The sequence below is a fragment of the Carassius gibelio genome, chromosome B14 (assembly GCF_023724105.1).
Source record: "Carassius gibelio isolate Cgi1373 ecotype wild population from Czech Republic chromosome B14, carGib1.2-hapl.c, whole genome shotgun sequence".
In the NCBI taxonomy this organism is placed as follows: domain Eukaryota; kingdom Metazoa; phylum Chordata; class Actinopteri; order Cypriniformes; family Cyprinidae; genus Carassius; species Carassius gibelio.
The window spans coordinates 10,134,768-10,157,701 of NC_068409.1; the positions used below are offsets into that span (position 1 = coordinate 10,134,768).

General features: G+C 34.5%; 2 protein-coding genes and 1 long non-coding RNA gene across 3 annotated transcripts in view; 1 reads left to right on the forward strand and 2 right to left on the reverse strand.

The window, feature by feature from the left end:
• Window positions 1-9,316: 9,316 nt before the first annotated feature.
• hrh2a (histamine receptor H2a) lies at window positions 9,317-10,732 on the forward strand. The gene has a single exon (XM_052574037.1). It carries the CDS (start codon window positions 9,614-9,616, stop codon window positions 10,715-10,717), a length of 1,104 nt encoding a protein of 367 aa, XP_052429997.1. The 5' UTR covers window positions 9,317-9,613; the 3' UTR covers window positions 10,718-10,732.
• Window positions 10,733-11,659: 927 nt separating this feature from the next.
• LOC127971199 (uncharacterized) lies at window positions 11,660-14,216 on the reverse strand. Its single transcript, XR_008156770.1, has 3 exons — window positions 14,128-14,216; window positions 11,944-12,033; window positions 11,660-11,704 (listed from the first exon to the last, which is right to left on the reverse strand). It is a non-coding gene; the product is annotated as an uncharacterized LOC127971199 (long non-coding RNA).
• Window positions 14,217-20,707: 6,491 nt separating this feature from the next.
• Window positions 20,708-22,934, reverse strand: part of LOC127971838 (Kv channel-interacting protein 1) — a 79,955-nt gene continuing 77,728 nt past the window's right edge. The window contains exons 8-9 of the transcript XR_008156933.1: window positions 21,922-22,068; window positions 20,708-21,101 (exon numbers count right to left, since the gene is read on the reverse strand). The gene's annotated coding sequence lies outside the window, so the exon portion shown is untranslated. The remainder of the gene's footprint in view (window positions 21,102-21,921; window positions 22,069-22,934) is intronic.

Genomic DNA, 22,934 nt, shown 5'->3' on the forward strand with positions numbered 1-22,934 from the left:
TTGAAAAGTGTTGGGTTTACTTCACACAAGTAAATCGCCATTATTTCCCAATGGGAACCTAATGAAGTGACGTAATTGCGCGAGGAGAACATCATCTGTCAAGCCCGCGGTGAAACCAGGGTGAAGGATGCAAATCATTCTCATCTGCCAACAAAAATAAGTGCAAAAGACCGCGCGAAGCAGTTACCCGGTGTGTTACATGACAATGGGGGCAAATTATTTTGAGAGAGGGATGAGGATGAGTATGGTGAATGATAGGCCAGTGTTAAAGGCTATGCAGTTAGCTTTCATTTTCACAATGGACTGTTGTAGTTTCATTCAGAAGTTGATGCACCTCTACAGTTGTAAGATTGTACTTTTTTGTTACAGAATAGTACCAAAACCTTACAGTTGTAAGTATATTAGCAGTATGTAAAATAATTTACGTTGCAATAAGAGATTGCACTTTGCAATTCCTGTAAAACAGCATTTGTATATTTGTGTGTATATTTTATTTGTATTCATTTTTACAGAAGTAGTTGAATATTCCTTTTGTAAAGCTAGAGAACTTGTTTGACTCAATGTTTTGTAAGTTTGAGCCATGTGTTAATTAAGGTCTGAAATAAAACAGAATGAGAACTTAAATATTCTTTGATTTAATATGTTTGCTTATCATAGGAAGTCATAAGAAATGACTCTTTACTGTAAGGTAGTAGCCTAGTGAGAACAGGGTGTTGGGGGGGGGGGTCACCTTTTTTTCTCTTTTTCAACAAACCGCAGTTTTTGCAAGTTCCCACAATTTCATCGCATAAGATTGCAAAAATATCCCGCATATTCCATCGCATTTTTTAAGAAAACCTGCTGCATAATCAAGGATTTTTGCCCGCAACAATCACAAAAAAAATTCGCGTTTTTCTGGAGAGACTGACTCTTACTCAAGTAACTATTCAGATTACTTTTAGTTTTACAGTACTTGAGAAAATATTTCTATAAGTACTTTTACTTGAGTACAGTTTTTGGGTTCTCTACACTCCTCTGCCAAGACACAAAGACACAGTAATATATGGTTAAATAAACTTGTTTGATAATCCAGATAAAAATGTATGTGTTCATCAGTAGTTGATGCAATTTTGAGACACTTCTTAAACCTGATTTTTTGTAAATGCAGTGGTCAAATGCTGTGTAGGCACCTGACCAGTGACTGATCTCTGTGTGAATTTCCATAACTGTATGACTTTCAAAATTTATAAAAGAAGCAGATTATTTCATAAAAGAACATTTAAAAAAGAAATAGAGGCGCTAAGGAGAATCAATAAATTATGAATAATTGATTGCTATTGTGTGAATTATATGTAATCATGTAATCAATAAAATTTTAGTTTTTTAAATTTCTAGTGTTTTAACTTTGGAATCTGATCTCATAATTAAGGAAAATAATGAAAAGGTATTTTTTCTTTTTAAATTTTACTGAAAGTTTTCTTGTAGAGGGAGTGTAAGTGTTTGGGTAAGCTTTATTTAAAAATATTTATTCTCAATTAAAGAGATCCTTAGCATATTTGCTTTCTGTAGGCTGTAAATAGCACTTCTGTCATTGATGAAGAAAATGACAGCTTTTAAAAATTAATCAATACACATGCAAAGTCAAGGTTCATTCCTCTTACATTCAACCTGTTATACATTACACAAGCAGAAAAGTGTGTGTGTGAGAGAGAGAGAGAGAGAGAGAGAGAGAGAGAGAGGGAGGCATTTGACAATCTGATTGGCTGACTGAAGAAGTGTGTCGAGTGTGTGTGTGTGTGCGCGTGTGTGTGTATGTGTGTGTGTGTGTGTGTGTGTGTGTGTGTGTGTGTGTGTGGAGATAGAGAGAGAGAGAAAGAGAGAGCGACAGAAGGGCAAGAGTAACAGCAGAATGAAGGTCGACCAAGGTAAGTTATGCTGCTACTGCACCACTGCATGCTACATATATCTCAATAAAAAACTAAAACTACATCCTCAACATTATTTGTATGTGACAATGCAAACTAGAATAATACGTTAAAATGCTGACAGCAGTTTACAGTGCAATATAATGACTCATAAATCCATTTTTATAGGAAGTCAAGAAAAAATTCATGTAAATGCATCATGTTGTGGGAATTTTGTGAAACTTTGTTGATGAAGGAATCCATAGATGTCCTGCATGTACTGCATTTTACACTCGTTAGAAGTTTGTAGCCATTGATCTGTCTAGACAGACGTGATCTCCTTCGAGACTGAGCTTTTGCATCTCATCATGTGTTTCCATGTGTGCTTGTGAGAGCCGGATTTCTGCGAAAGGCGTTTAAAGAAGTGAATCTGTTTGCTTTGAGAGAGATCAATGCAAACTATTTCTTTATGCGTGTCAAAGGAATCCTTAGATGAAACACGTGTCCTCTTCACGTCGTACCTCTTTAGTTACTTCAGAAATAACAAACAAATCATCTCAACATTTAAAAGGATGAGGTCTCCTAGCAACCCAACACCCATGACGACCACGCTTGTCAGAAGCAATCAAAAGACGGCTGGCTGTATTCCTCACAGACGTCCTGACAGCCTGAGGAACGAGGACGAACACTGACAAATGTGTTTACAAGCCAATCAATGAATGGAGAAGAGCGGCCACTTAGACGCACAGCAATATGAAACCATCAAAATAAGAGCTAAAACAACCACCTGTCATCTTTTACAAGCAAGATAATAATAATAATAATAAAAAACATTAGACTGAGCTTAATTTCAAAAATGTGTTACAGAGATTTACTTCAAAACGGTTGGTCAAAGTGATAACTTTGCATATGTTTGCTTGCACTTCATAAAATTATGCAGTTATTTTTACTGCACTTTAATTAGTTTTTGAAAATTGTACTGTTACTTTTCTAAGTGCTCAGAAATTTTCACCTGATGCATGACAAAATTAAAACAAATAAGAAAAGAAAACAAAACACCCTGCAACCATCAAAACATCCTAACAACATGATAAGATAAGCATCGCTTAACTGCATATCTGCATCGTGTCAATGTCATTTGCCAAACTCGCTGCTAGGATGTTGAAGTGTTTTGACTAATATTTAGAAAGTTGCTACTTAATATGGTTGTTAGGGTGTTTTATTGGTTGCTAGGTGTCTGCTTATCTGAATCTTTTAGAATTTTCATGCCTGCCCCATTTTTTTTTTTTTTCTACAACAGCAATGATGCAATTAAAAGATGCAATTAACATGTTAACATTTTCGGAACAATTGGCTGGACTGGGGTTAAAATTCAGTCCATACCCCATAAATGTTTGGCTGGGGTTGAATACATTATTCATTAATAAATAAAGGATGAAAATGAATAATAATAGATATTTTTGAATATACTGCAAATGCATTTATTATTAATTCATCTGGTTTCAGCTCGATTCACCACAGAGACTTCACTGTTTACATATAAAGTTTCATTTGTCTTGTGTCGAATTCAAATTCACTCGTTAGTGCGGGAGACTTTGGGCGTATGGTCATTTCAGCGCAAAACTTGGAATTGATCAATATGGACATGAGGCCTTATTTATTAATCTAACATAGAAACGAGCGCAGATCCGTGCACACAAATCAACTTCTCACAGTGTTCACTTGTAAATCATTAAACATTCATATTTCATCGTAGATATGATTGCATGTTGAGAAAAGAAAACTCAAATTAGGCTATAGTTGGCATTCATTTTAAACAGCCAGGGGCGTAAATTTACAGCAGCGGGGCAATAAACATAAAATTTCTCGAAAGCAATTTTTGAAGGGGACACAAATAATACAGCTAAAATTGTACTTGTAAGGAAAAGATTACACAGAAGAAAGTCTTACTATTAGTGCAGCAGGGAGACTATTGACTTTGTTCTTGCTCACCGGACTTGTGTGTGTGTGTGTAGATGATGCAGGGTTGCCAGGTTTTCACAACATAAAAACTTGCCCCAGTTGCTACTCAAAACTAGCCCAATTGAGTTTCAAGGGGGTTCCCCAATAAAAATTGTTTTAAAAATAATCACATTCTCCGGGGTAAATAAAATACGTTTTTCTTTTTTATTGGCGGGGTTCCTCCAGTAAAATTAGCATGTGTTAGTGGGGTCACTTCAACCCGCAGACATGAAAAGCAACCTGCGGCAACGATGTTAAAGTAACCCATTTCCACTGGAAAACCGCAGGCTTGGCAACACTGAGGTGATGAAAAAGAGGAAAGCAGGTATTTGGACAAAAGCATTGTGAGGAATGGAAGTGGGAGACTCAAAATGTTTCTAAGCTTAAAATGCATTTTTGCTATGTTCGCCTTTGTGTTTTTTTACTACTTACAAAGTTAATGTATAAAACATTCTTTACAACACAGTGTGGTTTTTATCTTATTTTTAGTGCGGACAACTCTCAGATGGGGGTCTTGATTTTACAGCAGACTTTTTAAAATAAACAGTGTAACTTTTATGTTTGGTTGACTGCATTTTAGCTTGATGATGAATGGCTGAAATGTCAGGCAACAATATTTACTATGCTTCGCACAAGTTCAGGTAACACAAATACTTGCGTAGCCTCAGATGTGAGATTTGATAGTCACTGCTCATGTCCATATTGATCAAATCCAAGTTTTGCGCTGAAATGACCATACGCCCAAAGTCTCCCGCACTAACGAGCTAGCCCAACTCTTTGGCCACTCCATTTGAATTCAACACAAGACAAATAAAACATTATATGTAAACAGTGAAGTCTCTGTGGTGAATCGAGCTGAAACCAGATGAATTAATAATAAATGCATTTGCAGTATATTCAAAAATATCTATTATTATTCATTTTCATCCTTTATTAATTAATTAATAATGTATTCAACCCCAGCCAAACATTTATGGGGTATGGACTGAATTTTAACCCCAGTCCAGCCAATTGTTCCGAAAATGTTAACATGTTAATTGCATCTTTTAATTGCATCATTGCTGTTGTAGAAAAAAAATGGGGCAGGAATGAAAATTCTAAAAGTATTCAGATAAGCAGACACCTAGCAACCAATAAAACACCCTAGCAACCATATAAAGTAGCAACTTTCTTAATATTATTCAAAACACTTCAACATCCTAGCAGCGAGTTTTGCAAATGACATTCACACTATCTTAAGAAAAATGTAAATGTTTTAATTGCTTCCGCGGAAGAAAAAAAAGACAAAGAAAAAAAATATTGGAAATGCTGTTAAATGAAGAGGGTAAGTCAGAAAGCAGATGTGCCATGCTGACACACCAGTAATTGCCGAAGGAAATGTTCAATATTTCAGAATCTGTTTAAAGTTTAACATGTGGTTATGATAGATAGATATGGAGAAATGTGCATCTCAGAGAGCTGCAGTCAACTCACAGAGAGACAGGTGGTCCCGAAGACAGCAAACAAAGAGTAACAGGTTGCCATATGTTTCTAATTCATTAAATTAGATCTACTTTTATGAGAAAGAAACATTGTGAACCTCTGTGAGAAATAATGAGAACAAGCAGGACAGTAGAACAGAGACCCACATAAAAGACAAATCACAAGCGAGGCGATGAATATCTCAGTCGATATCTCAATCTTTCTTTTAGAAAGCAATTAAATTCGATGGAGATTTTTGCTGAAGTTACCAAAAAAAGACAGAAGAATTTCAATGACGTCTCAAACTGTGCCGAGACACCAAAACCTGCAATCAAACATCAGAGATCTCAGTATTAACTCAAGTATTTCTGATCTGAGCTGCTCTACATTGATTTTATACCTCTGTGTTCTTACTGACTCCTTTGGATCTATATTTGTTTCTTCAAAGGCATTTCAGGAAAAAAGAAGTGAATAAATAAAGATTGATGCATTTAAATTCCATAAATAATTTTTAATCCATTTTTATTATAGAGCTTAAACGTAAACAGCTAATCTTAAAGTGATGCATATTTGTAAGTCATTTAAAAGACACAGGGCCGATTTCTGCATTCAAAAAAAAAAAATCATTGCATAGTGTATTTTTTTATATTTGCATTGATTTTATTCGATTTAAATAATCATATTTCCAAAATGCATGTATTTAGATTGCTGCAGAAGTAGCATAGCTCTGTTCATTGAGAAACAATTACATTTGTTCAGTTAAAAGGAATAAAAATATGCAGTGGAACAAGCAATATTTAATGTATGAGATGAAAGCAAATTGGATTTATTGATGATAAATATACAAACCTTTTTTCTTATTCTTTTTTATTTTATTTTATTTAAAACACATTCATATTATAACGGAAATTACAAAAAAATCTGACCAGTTTCATTTGAATATGACTGGCAAATATTCATCACATTAAGTTTATTACTTCGTTTAAAAAAAAACTGTATAATCCAAACAGACATTCAAACATAAAACAGTTCAAACATAAATCTTCAATTTAGGTCGAAATCCCTCAAAAAGAACGATTTCCCAATCTCTGAAACCCTAAAGATCCTCTCTCTAGGCTCCTCTCTCAACAAATGTAATGGCTTTTAAGATCAGTAACACTTTGCAAAGTTTCACTAGTAACATTATTTTAACTAAAATGAATAAATGCTGTAGAAGATCATTATTCAATCAAGATGAATTAACTGGGCAGGCATGCTTTTAAAAAAAAAACAAGACAAAATATGTGTCCTTGGAGTATGAAAAACAAGTTTTAATTATTTTTCTAACCCCATTGGCAGATTGTTTTAAGGATAAAAAATCAATTCATTTTGACAATTTTTTTTTTTCTTTTTGAAAACAAGACTTAATAATTTTGCTTCTCAATGATAAGATATTTCTGCTGAAAAACAAGACAAAAATACTGAAGAATAAAATATTTTTTTTCAGTGTGAACTAACATAAACGACAAGCAGTTGTATCTTTAACATCACTAACATTAACAAAAGTTAATAATAAAAGTTGTAAAGCTATTTATTGCTCATTGTTGATTCATGTTAGCTAACATTAACAAATGAGACCTTACTGAAAAGTGTATGGCTTACGAAAACACAGAATAATAGTATATGAAACAGAAGGGAAAGTGACATTGAAGATGCAGGAAAAACACACATAAATTGACAAATTTGATAACCAATTAAAAACTAAATTCTAAAGAACACACAGTGTTTAAAAAAGAGAGTGAAAGAAGGGTATACTCCTGAATAAATTGGTAGTTTTCATGTTAGACGTCAGCGCAGCGGCGGAAGACATGACAGAAATGATATCCAGTCTAATTAAAGCATCAAATGATTTCAAATTCATTCTATATTGCATTCATTATTATGCTGTGATAAAAGAAAACGAACTAATATGATTTCCATCTGCAGAAATGGTGATTTTAATATTCTATGCGTTTTATATGGTGAAGTGCGTGAATAGTCATGCATAGCAGGAATGACCCAGTTGACAGAGCTCTTCAAAAGCACTGGATATTTCTCTCCCACACACACACACACACACACACACACACTCAGAAAGACAGACCATGGTAAAAGCTCAAGGGAGAGGACATAAGGGCATTTTAGCTAGGAAAAACATCAAGCCTGTGTGTATGGAGATTTCTTTTTCATTAGAATATCACAGTATGCCCAAGAATGTGCCTGGTAAAGTCTCATCTCACTCTAAAAGGACAAAAAACAGAGGGCCTGTTTTCTTTGAACACTGTGCAAAGCTAATGTGAGCAGATATGACATTATCTCCACTCCAGCTTTCATCATACTGTCTCATATGTGTTGTGCTACAATAATATGAGCGTTAGAGCATTGTGTTCCCTTTCAACTTACCGTCCTACACACACACAAAAACAATGTGCTGTGTGGGAGCCTGAGAGCGTTTCATTACTCTACAATTGTCTTTACATCAACTCGCAGCCAAACACAATCTCCCTCACATCTTACAGTTTCACTCACGCACACGTCTGTGCATCTTAAGAGACCTGCAGAGCTGTGTGTGCAGAATACAGAAGTTGAAACCTGATAATGATTAGAAAGCGCCATAAGAATCTTCTATACAGAAGAAATCACTGAATGATTTTTTTTTAACTGTCAAACTTTTAATGTTAAATACTTATGATGTTCACTGTGCTGAATACGGGATTGTTTCATCTCTCTTTAAATAATTAATGCACAATTCTGCCTCATTGTTCTGCATTATTTAAACTGGTGTCGTGTTTGTTTTTCTCATTGAGTTATGTGTTGTGGTTGAATGTCTCTTTGCTCAATGATATGTGACCCTGGACATAAGGGTAAATTTTTTTGATGTCTTTTTGATTTTGATTGCCAGATGTCTTAATCTGCAGAGATCCTTATGTGATTTATTATGTGATGTTAATCTAGCATTTTATATTGGTTTGGCAAAGGTTGACAACCTTCGAAAAAGCATCTCTGTTTTATTTTAAACAGGAGAAAGAGGAAAAACTGTAGTACTTCACTGAGACCAGCAGAGGTCGACACACTTCAGTCTAACAGAGGTCTGGAACAACACTATACATGGACGGAAGAACAGATGGCTCAGTGGAGGAGGTGGATGTACCCTGCAGTGTGGAAGGAGACCATTGGGAATAGACCTTACTAAACACCTTGACCTACAAAAACTGCATTGCATTTTGCAATGATGCATTTGGCTGATGCAGGTATGCACATTGCCTGGAATCAAACAAACAGCCTTGGCACTTTTGAGCTACGGGAATATTCACATGGCCAGAAAAAATGATAAACATAGACAAACAAACCTGCATTCCAACTGTTTCCCTACTGATAAAAAATAATCTGTTTCTTGACCTTCAAAAATTGCATTGGATTTTGCATTAATGCATTTGGCAGATGCATGCATATACATTCTCTGGAACCAAACGCACAAACACTCATCTTGACCTACAAAACATTGCATCGCATTTTGCATTAATGCATTTATACATTTGGCAGATGCAAGTTTGTGTGTTCAAACACACAACCTTGACATTGTTGAACTGCAGGAACATAAATATAACCAGAAGATAAGATAAACACACAACAAGTGTTTCTCTGCTGATAAAATGGTTATGAAAGTCACGCATCTTGTCCAACAAAAACTGCATTACATTTTGCAATGATGCATTTGGCAGATCAAATGCACAATCTGGGAATTGCTGAACTATAGGAACAGCGAAAAAGCCAGAAAATAAGCTAAACACAAAAACTGCATTGCATTTGAACATCTGGAACTACAAAAAATGCATTGCAGTAAATAAGCTAAACACAGAAATTGCACTGCATTTTGAACATCTCGAGCTACAAAAATTGCATTGCATTTTGCATTAATGCATTTCGCTGATGCAACCATGCGCACTGCCAGAAATTAAACACACAATTTTGAGCTACAGAAAATAAGAAAAGACATACACCAACACACCTTCAATCCTTATGTTCATCTACCAATCAGACAATCAGAAAACCACACATCTTGACTTAGAAAAAAATGCTTTGCATTTGGAACATCTCGAAAAAGAAAAACTGCTTTGCATTTTGGCATTATTGAGCTTCACATACATTCACAATGCTTAGAAAATCAGAAAATCAGACAGAAACAAACCTGAATTTCTAGTGTTTTTCAATTGATAAAACCGTGAATAAATCACCCAAATGCAAACAAAATGATATCTCAGATAGCATTAGCCATAACGCTCTCTGTTATTATCCTACTCACTGTCAGTGGAAATATTTTGGTCTGTCTGGCTGTGTACGCGACCAGACGCCTACGTAATGTCACCAACTGCTTCATCGTCTCTTTGGCGGTTACAGACTTTTTACTGGGTGCTCTAGTGTTGCCCTTTTCCACCCTTTACCAAGTTACGGGCGAGTGGCCATTGGGGGCGCACTTCTGCAACATCTACATTTCGCTAGACGTCATGCTATGCACGGCCTCCATACTCAATCTCTTCGCTATCAGCTTGGACCGGTACTTTGCGGTCACTGCCCCATTGCGTTATCCAATGTTAGTGCTTCCGTGGCGAGTCGGTGTGATTTTAGCAACAATCTGGCTGGTTTCGGTTGGCGTTTCATTTGTACCCATCCACCTAGGCTGGAATACACAAGACTTAAGTGTGCAAAATATTCGCGATGGTGACGCTGCTCGAGGCTGCCGGTTTGAGTTAAATCCAACGTATGCAGTAGTCGACGCATTTGCCACATTTTATCTCCCCCTGATGGCCATGTGCTGGAGCTACCACCAAGTTTTTCGCATCGCAAGGACACAGGCGAAACTTATTATTTCTGCGCAACGGAGTTCGTCATCTTCACCAGGAGCGACGATGCTCACCCTGCGTGAACACAAAGCCACAGTGACACTTGCAGTGGTGCTTGGCGCTTTCGTGGTGTGCTGGTTCCCGTATTTCACATTTTTTACAATAATGGGAATACGTAACGAAGACAACCCACCGCGGACAGCGCAGTCGGTGGTGCTTTGGCTAGGATATGCAAACTCTGCCCTAAACCCAGTACTTTACGCCACACTCAATAGAGACTTCAGGTCGGCTTATGCCAAGCTTCTCTGTGGAGGACGAGGATGTAAAACAGGCAACACGATGGCAACAATGGGGGAGGGGCCTATGGGTGGACACGCCCCTCTCCCAAACAGGGAGGGGCTTCTGCCTAGAACTTGCGTGCTGCTGCAAGAGATCGAAAATGGGAATACGGTCGACAGCAGCACAATAACTGGTGCTACAGTTACCATTATAGCTAATGGGAATAAAAGGTAGAAGTACAAGTTTGTTTACCTGTTACAACAGAGATGGAATGAATTTAATGTGCTGCTGTTTTGTCTTATTGTCTTCGTCTCGGCTCATTTATTTATCTGTCAGCAGCCTACAGTGAATCCAAGTATTAAGACAGAGTAATTAAAAATACACGTAGAAAGTGCAAATGCAATTAATCGTAACTAATTGCTAATGCTTTCTTTTTTAATGCTCTCTGGTGGCCATGAGAAGTAATAAGATATTGATAATAAGGTTTTTAAATGTGACCTGGACAAGTATAAATATACTGTATATATTGCACAAAGAAAATGAAGCCTACTTTTTGACTGCAATTGTATTGCCCCACTTAATACTTAAATTAGTTTCAGAATTACACTAATGACAATCACCATTAAGGATAATGAGAATAAATATACAACTGGATGCATTCGAGTCATAGAGTCATGAGAATTAATGGGTTAAATGTTCTTAACGTACAAAAAAATCTTGTTATGAGATTCACTTCACCGCAGGTTAAAGAGAGATTGACCTGAGCACCAGTAAATTAATTTCTTAGTATTATTTTCTTAATAATCTTAAAACTCTACAATCCAACTCTTCTGAAGCCATATGACAGCTCATTGTGAAAAAAAAGGGAAACATTAGGTTGTTTTTTGATAAAAAAAAAAAAAAATTGTATCTAGAATCCAAAATCTTGTTTTAGCAATGGAGATTCTCTCTTTTTTTCTCAAAAGCCTCAACAATACATCTACCTCCATAAAAGTGACTGACAATCAACATACAGGTGACAGAATCCGAATCTAATGTAATTTGATTGAGCTTTTGATATCCAAGAACAGATGTTCTGTTTAAAGCAGGTCAAAGAAATTCATGCAGCTTCTCTTCTGTCTGGGATTTTCAACAAAATCTACACTGTTCCCTGACTTGGACATGTGATAAACTACATACCTGTCCTGTTCGGATTCAGATCTGCCAGCAGCCCACAGGGACCTTTAACACACAGAAAAATACACACAGAAAACGTGGTGTAAATGCAATTTATTGGTAACTGTTTTCTGTAACCAAAATGATTTTCTTCTGATGCCCTCTGGTGGCCATGAGAAGTATCAAGATTATATACAGTATAAACTGGGTGAATCTCACAATCTGTAGAAATACAAGACAGTTTGAAAGTTACTATAGATTAAAGGAACAGTTTGAAAAGAAATATTAATGTAGTATTCACTCACCAACATACAGTATTTCTCCAAATCCAAATGCTGTATTTATTTACCTGGAACACAGAGCCGTTTTTGATTCAACAAAAAAGAAAAAAATGCCTGAAAAGGACAAAAAAAAAAAAGAAAAAAAAAAGACCATAAATACATTACAACTTAGTGTATGAGCACTCAAAAGAACAAATAAACACATGCATATGTCCAGGTCACATTTTATCTTAAATAAATATAAATCTATTGAAATAGAACTAAAATAAAAGAATTTTTGACCACTGACATCGTATCATCTAACACAGTAAAACTAATTAAAGAATTACACAAACATATAAACCGATCAATCAATCAAACATAACATCTGAATGCATTGAGAATGTGAAAACAATGTTACTCAACCAAAAAAAAAAAAAAAAAAAAAAGTAGTTTTTGTAAAACTCTTCAAATCTTACTGTCTTGTTTTTCTCTCCAAAAAAAAATTGTTGCATGGGATTATTTAAACAGTCTGATTAAAGTATTGCTGTAAAGATGATAAACAGTATGTCATGAGACACGCAGTGCATGGATCTGTAATGTACCGAAGCAGCGCAAACCAGAACTGAGCTCAGAAATATAGAATGAAACGAGATAATAAATGGCATGTGTTCTGTGAGTTAGGCCCATTGTTACCATATTGATGTCTACCTCAACAGGGTTTTTTTCCCCATCATATCTGACTTTCTTTTGACTCATTTAGTCATCTATTCAATATATACATTTTTCACTGCCTTTATCAAAAAGCAGAACCTGCGCACACACACACAATCAGCACAGACACTTTCAGCAGTGTATCCATCACCCTGGTTTGTTATTAAAATATGATGAAATAATTAAGGCAAAAGCTCAGACAGAGTAATTCAGTAACTCATATTCCTGACCTGAGGAAATAGAGAAGGATTAGGAGAGGAATTATGGGTAGACATTAAGAAGAAAGCAAAGGAGGTGTGTGTGAAAACAATGTCTGGGCCAAAATATAAGGAAAAGTTCAGTATAAGGTTTTAACACCCCTATTAGTACAATTAACAAAATAAAAAAGTACTAATTGATATTTGTTCCAATATATTATGAGAATGAGAGCATCTGACAACCAAAATGTTCTATATTGTTTACACACAGTAACTGGGAGTCCTTAATTAAAAAACTATCCGACATACTATGGTGTATGGCTATACACAGAAACTTCACAACAACTCTGGTTTAACTTGAAGAAATTGTGGCAGAAAATACATTACTATTATAGCAGAACTTATCAAAGTAACAACATCTTAAAACAAACAACTTAATGTGTATTTGGAAATGTCCTTTCCACTAGAGCAAAATAAGACATGGTAGCAAAATATATCAAAATCTCAAAACTGAACAGTACATGAAGTGTCCTGTCTTAATAACTTCATAACTTTGATCTCTGGCTCCTCATAATAATAGGCTTTCCATTCTAGTATGCTGATAGATCTTAACAGCCCTCTCTGAAATGTGAAACCATGTTTGGTGACCATCAGTGTGTTTATGTGTGTGTGTATGTGTGTGCGTGTGTGTGTGTACAGTAAGTGTAGTTGTAACAACATTGTGAAATGATTATTTTGTAGACATCTGTTGGGCTTTTTAAACACACATCTGTGCACATCCCTGTATGTGTGTGTGTGTGTGAGAGAGAGAGAGAGCAGGTGGTTAGATGTTCATATTGGTGTACAAAAACAGTACCTGAAACTTAATGAACATCAATAATTGAGCCAATTAAACCACAAGAAGAATATCTAACAAATGCAAGGCTGTATTCCCTGAAATACAGTCTCACAGTCCTATCGGAAGCAAAATAAAACCCACTCTCTCACTCTCTGGTCCTTTATCCCTGGTTAGTGTGCTGGAATTTAATATGCGACTTTTGTTATTGGGAAAGTGGCACATATGTCTGGGCGCGCGCTGGTCGCAATATCTCTGTTAGTGTAGCTAATGCGATAAAGAAGGCAGGGGGCTATTCATCACCCTGGCCGCTCCCAATACGCTTTATTATTTTAATGCATTTCACAGCGATTAAAAATGATCTATCACCAGACCCGCGTCTGTTTGTGTGAAGGTTTGAGGTGAGAGAAGTGTGTGTGTGGTCACTTAAAAAGCCCAATTACTGTTGTCGCTGTGCAAACAGACAGAAACTCAACTTCTCACCGAGCAGAAACATCCACCTCACAGTATTATTTGGCTTTTTATTCAAACGTGAGAGCTCCCTGAAGCTGTTTCCGCACAAGTCTGCTTTAATCTCTCCACCTGCAGTCATTAGACTCGAGTAGGCTAATGCTAATTTCATCACTGCTAATTAGCGCGGTTAACGAGCAATGTGTTAAAGATGATGGCAATTAATCTGTGATTAGGCCAGATTAGTCCAGCACGCAGCTGCGGTTGATAGTCTGAAGACAGAGAGACTTTATTTTACCTTTCAGGCCGATTCTGGACCAGTTTCACCTGTTTAAAACAAAACCGTCTCTCATCTCGGCTAAACAGGAAACGTTCTCAGAACTAACTTTCTGACAGATTCTGTTATGAACAAGCGTCTGATAAACGAAAGTTTTCCCGAGACGTTTAGTTGGACGTGTCAACTGCTTGTTTCAGACCATTCGTTGGAACATTCAAAAGTAATATCGCTGTACTGTTTGCAAAAAAAAAAAAAAAAAAAAAAAAAAATATATATATATATATATATATATATATATATATATATATATATATTACAATAATAATAATAATAATAAATAAATCTTCATGTTTCCTCTAACATTCGCTTAACCAAGAAAAATAAATAAATAATTTACAACATTTAGAAAAATTAAACGTTTTGAATGTTCACAGTTTTTATAACTTAATGGGAATATTAGCAAAACGTTCCTAGAATAGGCCTGTTTTGGGGCATTAAATAAAACAGCTATTAAACAGCATTACCTACAGAAAGGTAATCTGTTCACATACCGGTATATGAGAAACACTTTTAATATATTGAAATATATTTTAAAAATGTATAGAACATAAAGCTCATGTTGCATGTTTAAAATGAGTTCATGTGACATTCTATTCATTCCTTATATGATGTATTTTTAATCATTGCTTTTTTGCAATGCAGCCTAATTTTATTTATAATTTAGTGGTATATACACTGAAATAAAAAAAAATAATAATTATAATTTAAGGTGTGCAAGTGTTGCAAACAATTTATTTTAACTACATCTACATATTTGGCAGTGTGTCTACACATCTACCCTATATTGATAAAAATCCACCCAGTGGTTTTTATTTAATACCTAAAAATAATATCCTCTTTTTGAAATCAGGCTGTTCTCAGCTTCTTGTCTGTGTGATGTCACATGGACGAAGGCCGCTCCCACGACAGTTGATTGACAGTGCTGTCTTAACTTATAATGTGTTCACACCGAGGGGCAACCTCCCGATCTCTTTCGTGAAGCCCAAACGTGACTTAAACTGTAATTCACCAACTGTTCGCTGGAGGCTGGCTGAAAAGGGGATTCAATAGACTCCCCATATTAAAACGGTTAAATTAATACTTTACAGCAGAAAAAAACATTTACCGCCTGGTTCAAAAATTGGTTTTGGTCTGTATAGCTAATTTTGCCCTTCATGAAAACTGTGAGGGTTTTTTTTTTTTTTTTAACTCATCAGTTTAAATTAAATTAAGCCTTAAAGTTCTGCATAATTAAGGGCGCGGCCATTTGAGCGACAGGTGGATTGCCGCTGCTGTCACCGCCATCGCGCTAGGGGGCGTGGTTTCAGCAACCAGCTCCCGCCTTTTTGCCCATTTTCAATTATCCGGAACTGATTTGAATTGTTTTCTATGCTAAAAACCTATATAATAACCATAGACAGAAAAAGAAATGGACACAGAGACCCCATTGGAACTCAATTGAGACAAGTGAAGCCCATTTTTAGCGTTTTTAAGCACTTCCGTTTCTGACGAGCAGACTCAAACTAAGCTTGATGACGTCAGCAACCTGTCTGACAGATGTAAATCTTCTAGTAGCTGTGCGTGCAAACTGCCATCGTTAATCTTGCAGAGACGGCGAGCTTGAGCGGGGAGTTCTTTGTCGTGAGTGAGCAGGAGTAGGCTAAGTATTCTGATTAATTATTTTATATAGTATTTTAAAATGTAACGCCAGTACACCATATTAAGTTAATTGCCTGCGAGCTTCTCCTCCTGTCTGTGCGGTAATTTCTCTACTGTGCGACAGAGAGTCGCGTGGTTATGACGCAATCGTTAGCCTATTTTTACAAAAACTGTTTCTACGGGGCCATAATGTAACATAGAAGGTAATGGAGCCCTTTATACATTGCCCTTTATACATTACTTAGAAATAAGTAATGGACAAACGGAGTCTTTAAACGCCTCAGATGTAAAGTTATTTGCTGTCAAAGTGACGCCAAAATGAATGGGATGTCAATGGGATGCTAACGCAAGTGAAGTTCTGCTACAAGATGGCGGCACGCGGCCGACTTTAACTTCCGGTCGACTTCCTTGCCGCCTGATAACAGACAGCTACAATAATGCTCTGTTCTATTGTCTGATTCAACTGAACGTGTCAAGAAGCTCTTCGCTAATTGGCTTGCGTGTCATGCAAATTTTCAGCTTGAGTATTTTTGAGCTTGTGTGGAAAATGCGATGGAAGGGAATATTGTGCATTCGCGACAACCTTGTTGTGCATTTTGCGTCACCCGGTGCGAATTCACCTCTATTCGCATCTTTTCGCTGACTCTAATCTATTACATTTAATATATAATTAAATATATTTCATATATATTATTATATATAATAATATATATAATAATCCTTATATATAATCCTTATTAGGGCAAATAATTACATTCGCGGTGGTCTGAACACCCATTAGAATACCAAAACTTTTAAATTCCAGTATCATCATAATCGATACAGACACAATACTTCTAAATACAAACTTTTAAATTATGAAATTTATTCAATTATTAAATTACTAAGAGTAAAATTGGTAATGATATCTACTTAACTTTATATTTGAAATGCATTTTAACATAAAATATGCTTTAATTGCACCTTACTAGGTAATATTTTTGTTTATTCATATTAATGAATCATATCATGACTGGAGTAATGATGCTAAAAATTCAGCTTTGAAATGACATGAATAAATTAATAAAAAAGAAGTTATTTCAATATAATTTTTGCTGTACTTTGGATCAAATAAATAAAGGCTTGGTGAGCAGAAGAGACTTCTTTAAAGAACGTTGAAAATCTTACTGTTCAAAAACTTTTGAATTGTAGTGTTTATGTGTGTATATAAATTTACAGTTTAAAAATGAGTAAATATAGAAAATATATAAATGCATTATATATTACCAATATATATTAATAATAATAATAATAATAATAATAATAATAATAATAATAATAAACTTGACATAGTACACACACACACACACACACATATATATATAGCTAAATTATAGGTAGCCTACCTTCATTTATTTTAATGTAAATTTGAGGATTTTAGGTTTAAACACCTCCTCAGACTTGCGTTCCTCAATGTCTGAACTACATAAGAACAAAGAAAACCAGCACAAACTCTTCCCCAGAAGAGGAATTGTGGGTAATATAATATTAACCTAAACCACAAAAAAGACAGTATGCCATCTGGGCAATTAATTGGGTTGCAACACCAATCATAATTATTCATTCTATTTAGGGTATATATGAATGTAACCGTGGTGTGGAAGGGGAACAAGGAAAAGAGTAAGAGCAAGTTGTCAAATCTCCAGTGTTTGAATGGTTACGCTTTATTAGCTTGTCATGTTAAATCAGTGTTTGATGTGAGGTGTGTCTGCACTACAGATTAAACTCCTCAAATGACAAAAGTTTGAGATGTTTTACCTGATCATGTGGTGGAATGTAAAAACTCATTTCACACCGTGACAGTATGACTGGAATATAAATCACGCCGTCTTTGCTCAGGGATGAGGATCCTGTTTATGAGTTTCTGAAAATCTATAAGAGGGATGTGAAAGTTTTCAGTGTTTTGAGAGTTACATTAAAGAATATCCTTCCTGATGTGGAAATAATATTAGCTTCCACAGAAACTGGTTCTAACATTACAATAATGCAAACGATACATCAAAATATATTAATGTTGAGATGGTCACATTATTATTAATACAAAAACAATTAACAATGTAATGCTAACCAAATACAAATAGGATTCTATTAACATACAAAAGAAACTGGAAATATCTTCTTTTTTTTTGCATTGCATTGCATTGCACATTTTTTAAATAGAATTGAATATTTTAATTAGTTTTTTTAAGTAAAATAATAATTAATCAAATAAAATAAACAGCAAAATAAATTAAATAAATAATGGATTGTAAATATAGATAGCAAAATAATACAATAAAATAGAAAATAAAATAGTTGGGACAGCAAAATAAAATAAATGAAATAAAATAATTAATTGTTAATATAGCAAGGACAGCAAAATAAAAGAAATAATTGTCAATACAGCTATATAATAGCTAAATAAAATTTTAAAAGAAACATAATAATACTATAAAATAAAATAAACTGAATAGAAAAAATAAAGCAAATAAATAAATAAAATAAACGTTTGTCAACCTAGCAAAATAAAATAAAACAAATAAAAGGCTAGCAAAATAAAATATTAGAGCATGTATTTGTTTTCTGTGGTGGAACTTACTTTCATTTCATAAGCATTCAACAGGAACGCATTTGATCTGGTCATTGATGGTTCTCCTACAAACGAACTTATACACAGATACTATGATGTGTGCTGCTTGTTTAATAATGAGGAAACCCACAGTAATGAAACTGATGAAGACCCGTGCAGTGCAGCCCTCGCCCTCACACCCCTCGACAGTCTCTGAGAGGAACAATCTGCTGCGAGAGGCTGTCTGTGCCAACATCCGCTCTCCTCATGAGCGCGTGTCTGTCATCACTCGCATCTGTGTGTTTATGACAAACAGAAAGTGTAAAGGAAACATAAGTGATACTTGTGTGTTGATATTGTGTTCTCCTCTCAACAAGCCGTATGAAGCACGACTGTAGTACAAAGAGAGTTAGAGAGCGTTACATTTAATGCTTAGAGTTAGAGCTTTGTTTAAAACATTAACCATGTGCATATAACATATAACTATACAATAACGGTCAAAGTTTGGAATAATTAAAAATGTATGTTGCTTTTGAAAGCCTCTTCTGCTCTCCAAGGCTGCATTTATTCGATCAAAAATGCTGATCAAAAATATTTAGTGCTGTCAAATGATTAATCGCAACTAATCACATCCAAAATAAAAGTTTTTGTTTACATAATATGTGTGTGTACAGTATATATATATATATATATATATATATATACATATGTATACATTTCAGAAAATATGTTCTTTTCATATATTAAAATATATTTATATTTAATATAAATTATATGAATATAAATATAGACATGTAAATATTTTCAAAATAATGTATGTGTGTGAATTTATATATACATAATAAATATACACAGTACACATGCATTTAATGTAAACAAAAACTTTGATTTTGGGTGCAATTAATCACGACTAATCGTTTCACAACACTAGAAATATCATTAATATTTAATATAAATGTTCTCTATTTGAATATACTATCAATTTTAATTTATTCCTGTGATCAAAGCTGAATTTTCAGCATCATTACTCCAGTTTTCAGTGTCAAATGATCCCCCAGAAATCATTCTGATATGCTGATTTGCTGCTTAAGAAAGATTTATCGATGTTGAAAACAGTTGTGCTGATTAATATGTTTGTGAACACAATAATACATTTTATTTTTCAGGATCCCTTGATGAACAGAAAGTTCAAAAGTACAGTGTTTATTTGAAATAGTAATTTTGGTTAAACTATAGTTTAGGGACCAACTCTCACTATTAACTAGTTGCTTATTAGTATGCATATAACTAGAATATTGGCAGTTTATATACTACTTACTTAGTGTTCCTGTGGCTCAGTGGTAGAGCATTGCATTGATTCCCAGGGAACACATGTTAGGTAAAAAATGTTAGCATGAATGCATTGTAAGTCACTTTGGAGAAAAGCGTCTGCTAAATGCATAAAATGTTATTAATTTAAATTTTAAATATTAACACCCTATTCTGCATGACCATATTTCAGATCCCTTAATCTGACCCCATACTCTTAAAAATAAGGTGCTTAAAAGGTTCTTCACAGCAATGCCATAGAAGAACCATTTTTGGTTCCACAAAGAATCATTCAGTCAAAGGTTTTTTAAAGAACCATCTTTTTCTTGCCTTTTAATAATCTGAAGAAACTTATTTCACCACAAAGAAACATTTGTGAAAAAGAAAGAGGTGCTTTAGATGTTAAAGATTCTTTATGGAACCAACAAAAAGGTTCTTCAATGGCATCATGAAACACCTTTATTTTTAAGAGTGTACCTAACCTTAGCAACTACCTTACTATTTATTGTTATTTAATAGTTAGTGAGAATTGGACCCCAAGCTAAAATCTGACTGAATTCCTTTGTAACATTTTAAATCATTTTATAATTTTTTTTTCAATTAAATGCATCCTTGCAGACTAAAATTTGTACCCCTAATTTTTAAATGGTAATGTATCACGTTTTCCTTAAAAATATGAAGCTACACAACTGTTTTCATCATCAAACTTTTCTTTTAATAATAAAAATAATAAATGTTTCTTGAGGAGCAAATCATCATAATAGAGTTTCTGAAGGCACTTATTTTAATTGGTAATAATATTTCAGAAAATCAAATTTTGATCAAATAAATGCAGCCTTGAAGAGACTTCTTTCAAAAGCATTTAAAAATGCAATTATTCCAAACTTTTCAACAGCAGAGTACAACGTTGTAAATAAGACAAAAATGGAGAATAGGACATGAATAAAGATTTTTTTTTTTTTAAATTACAGTGAGAACAAGAGCTGGTCAGAAGAGAGAGAGAGAGAGAGAGAGAGAGAGAGAGCGAGCGAGTGGGCAGCTGCTGTCTGTCCCGCCCCTGGGGTGCCTCTCACCAATCAGCACAACTCACCACGAATCAATTATCACCAGAGGAAGGGGGCGGAAAACACTGTAGTCCTGTATGGCATATGGAATAAACAATCACACACCAACACCAAGACTTCAGATTTTGAATGTTTACAGGTCTATTTACATTATCAGTACTAGTGTTAGAGGTTTGATAAAACCGAACCTTAAATATTAAAGTTTTCAAGGTTTTCATTCCTCAAATCATGTGTGTTGTTGAAGACAGATAAATTGATGAACTGAAATAAAACTGAAATAAAATAAATATAGAAAAAGTATGGACAAAAATACAAACAATCATAAACAGGATAACAAAAAATGTTTACTGTTAATAATAAATTAACAGTAAACGGTTAAGAAAACATAAATTAAATAAAATTGCTTTATCATTTCTGAATGTCAAGCATCTAGACATCTAATGAGAGTCACTTCACATGAAGTGTGTGTGTGTGTGTGTGTGTGTGTGTGTGTGTGTGTGTGTGTGTGTGTGTGTGTGTGTGTGTGTGTGGGCGTGTGTGACAGGTGGGTGTTCAGCAGGAGGGGCCGGTCAGGGTCACCCCCATCTGGGGAGCACAAACAAACACAGACGCACACGATCCAAACGCAAAGCAGAAGACATCAGTCCGCTGAAGAGAGCGAGAGGGAGGGTGTTTCGCAGTTAATAATGTTTTGTGAGATGGTCAAATTGAGTTGTGTGGGCCGAGCTGGAGGGCTTTTATACAAGAAACAGCTTGAGTAAGACAAACGACCCTCATTCACACACACACACACACACACAGTAACACATAACAATACCACACGGAAACAACGCAAGGGATCATCTTAAAAAGTTGAGCAATGAATGAGTGTGCGTGTGATGTTTCATAATTACATTTGCACACATCTAATAATCAAAGTTGGGCTGCAGACACCTCTGTGTTTCAGGCTGTTTTTACTCTGGGTTTGATTGCTTCATCCACACCAGACCACGACTCACTCCATTCCCCTTCGGCCCTACAGGTCTGTTTTCACATTGTACCTGTGATGCCAAACAGAGCACATTTGCATCATCAGTGTGAGTTTCACTAAAACTTTATATGTGCAAGAGATTAAAAGAATTGCGAGTTGCTCTCTGAACAGCTGCGAGATGTAAGTGTGAATTGTGCAAAGATGCAAATTGTGTCATCATTAGCGATACACTTCTGCAAGTTATGCCAGATTTGCTTTCATACTAATTTCAAAATGTTGAGTTTACACAATCCAGACCACCTTTTCAAATGGATTTGGGTATAGAAATCTGTCTCCATATCAACCTATGGATATCAATAAAATAAAATCAATAAAAAAATATAAAATAAAAAATAAAATGAAAAATAAAATAAAATAAAATAACAATAGATGAGCATAATAAACCTAAAAACTAAACTAAACATTGTAAACAGTTAGGATAGAATAAAAACAAATATAAAATGAAATATTTAAAATATTATCCTACAATAAAAAAGGCTAATCGAACAAATAAAATTAAAATTTAAAATTAAAAAATTACAATTACATACAATTAAGATATCAAATCCGAACATTTTATGACCATTGTAAACAGTATAAACAGATAACATATAGCTAAATAAAATAAATATATATATAATTATTTAAAAATAATAATAATTAAAAGGAAAATGTAATTGTTTTATGAGTTTGTATGTATGTACATGTATATATACAAACTCCTAAAACAGTTATTATCAAATAAAATAAACAAACATTAACTGTTGGGATAACAAAATAAAATACAAAATAATTGACTATAAACAATTTAAATTAAATATATTTTTTTTACATTTACAATCTTAAATCATTAGAATACAGTATAATAATTAACAAATACAACTGTGAACATAAGAA

What these genes read in the sequence shown, in the direction of transcription:
- hrh2a (XM_052574037.1), top strand. Translation starts at nt 9,614, where the DNA reads ATGATATCTCAGATAGCATTAGCCATAACGCTCTCTGTTATTATCCTA.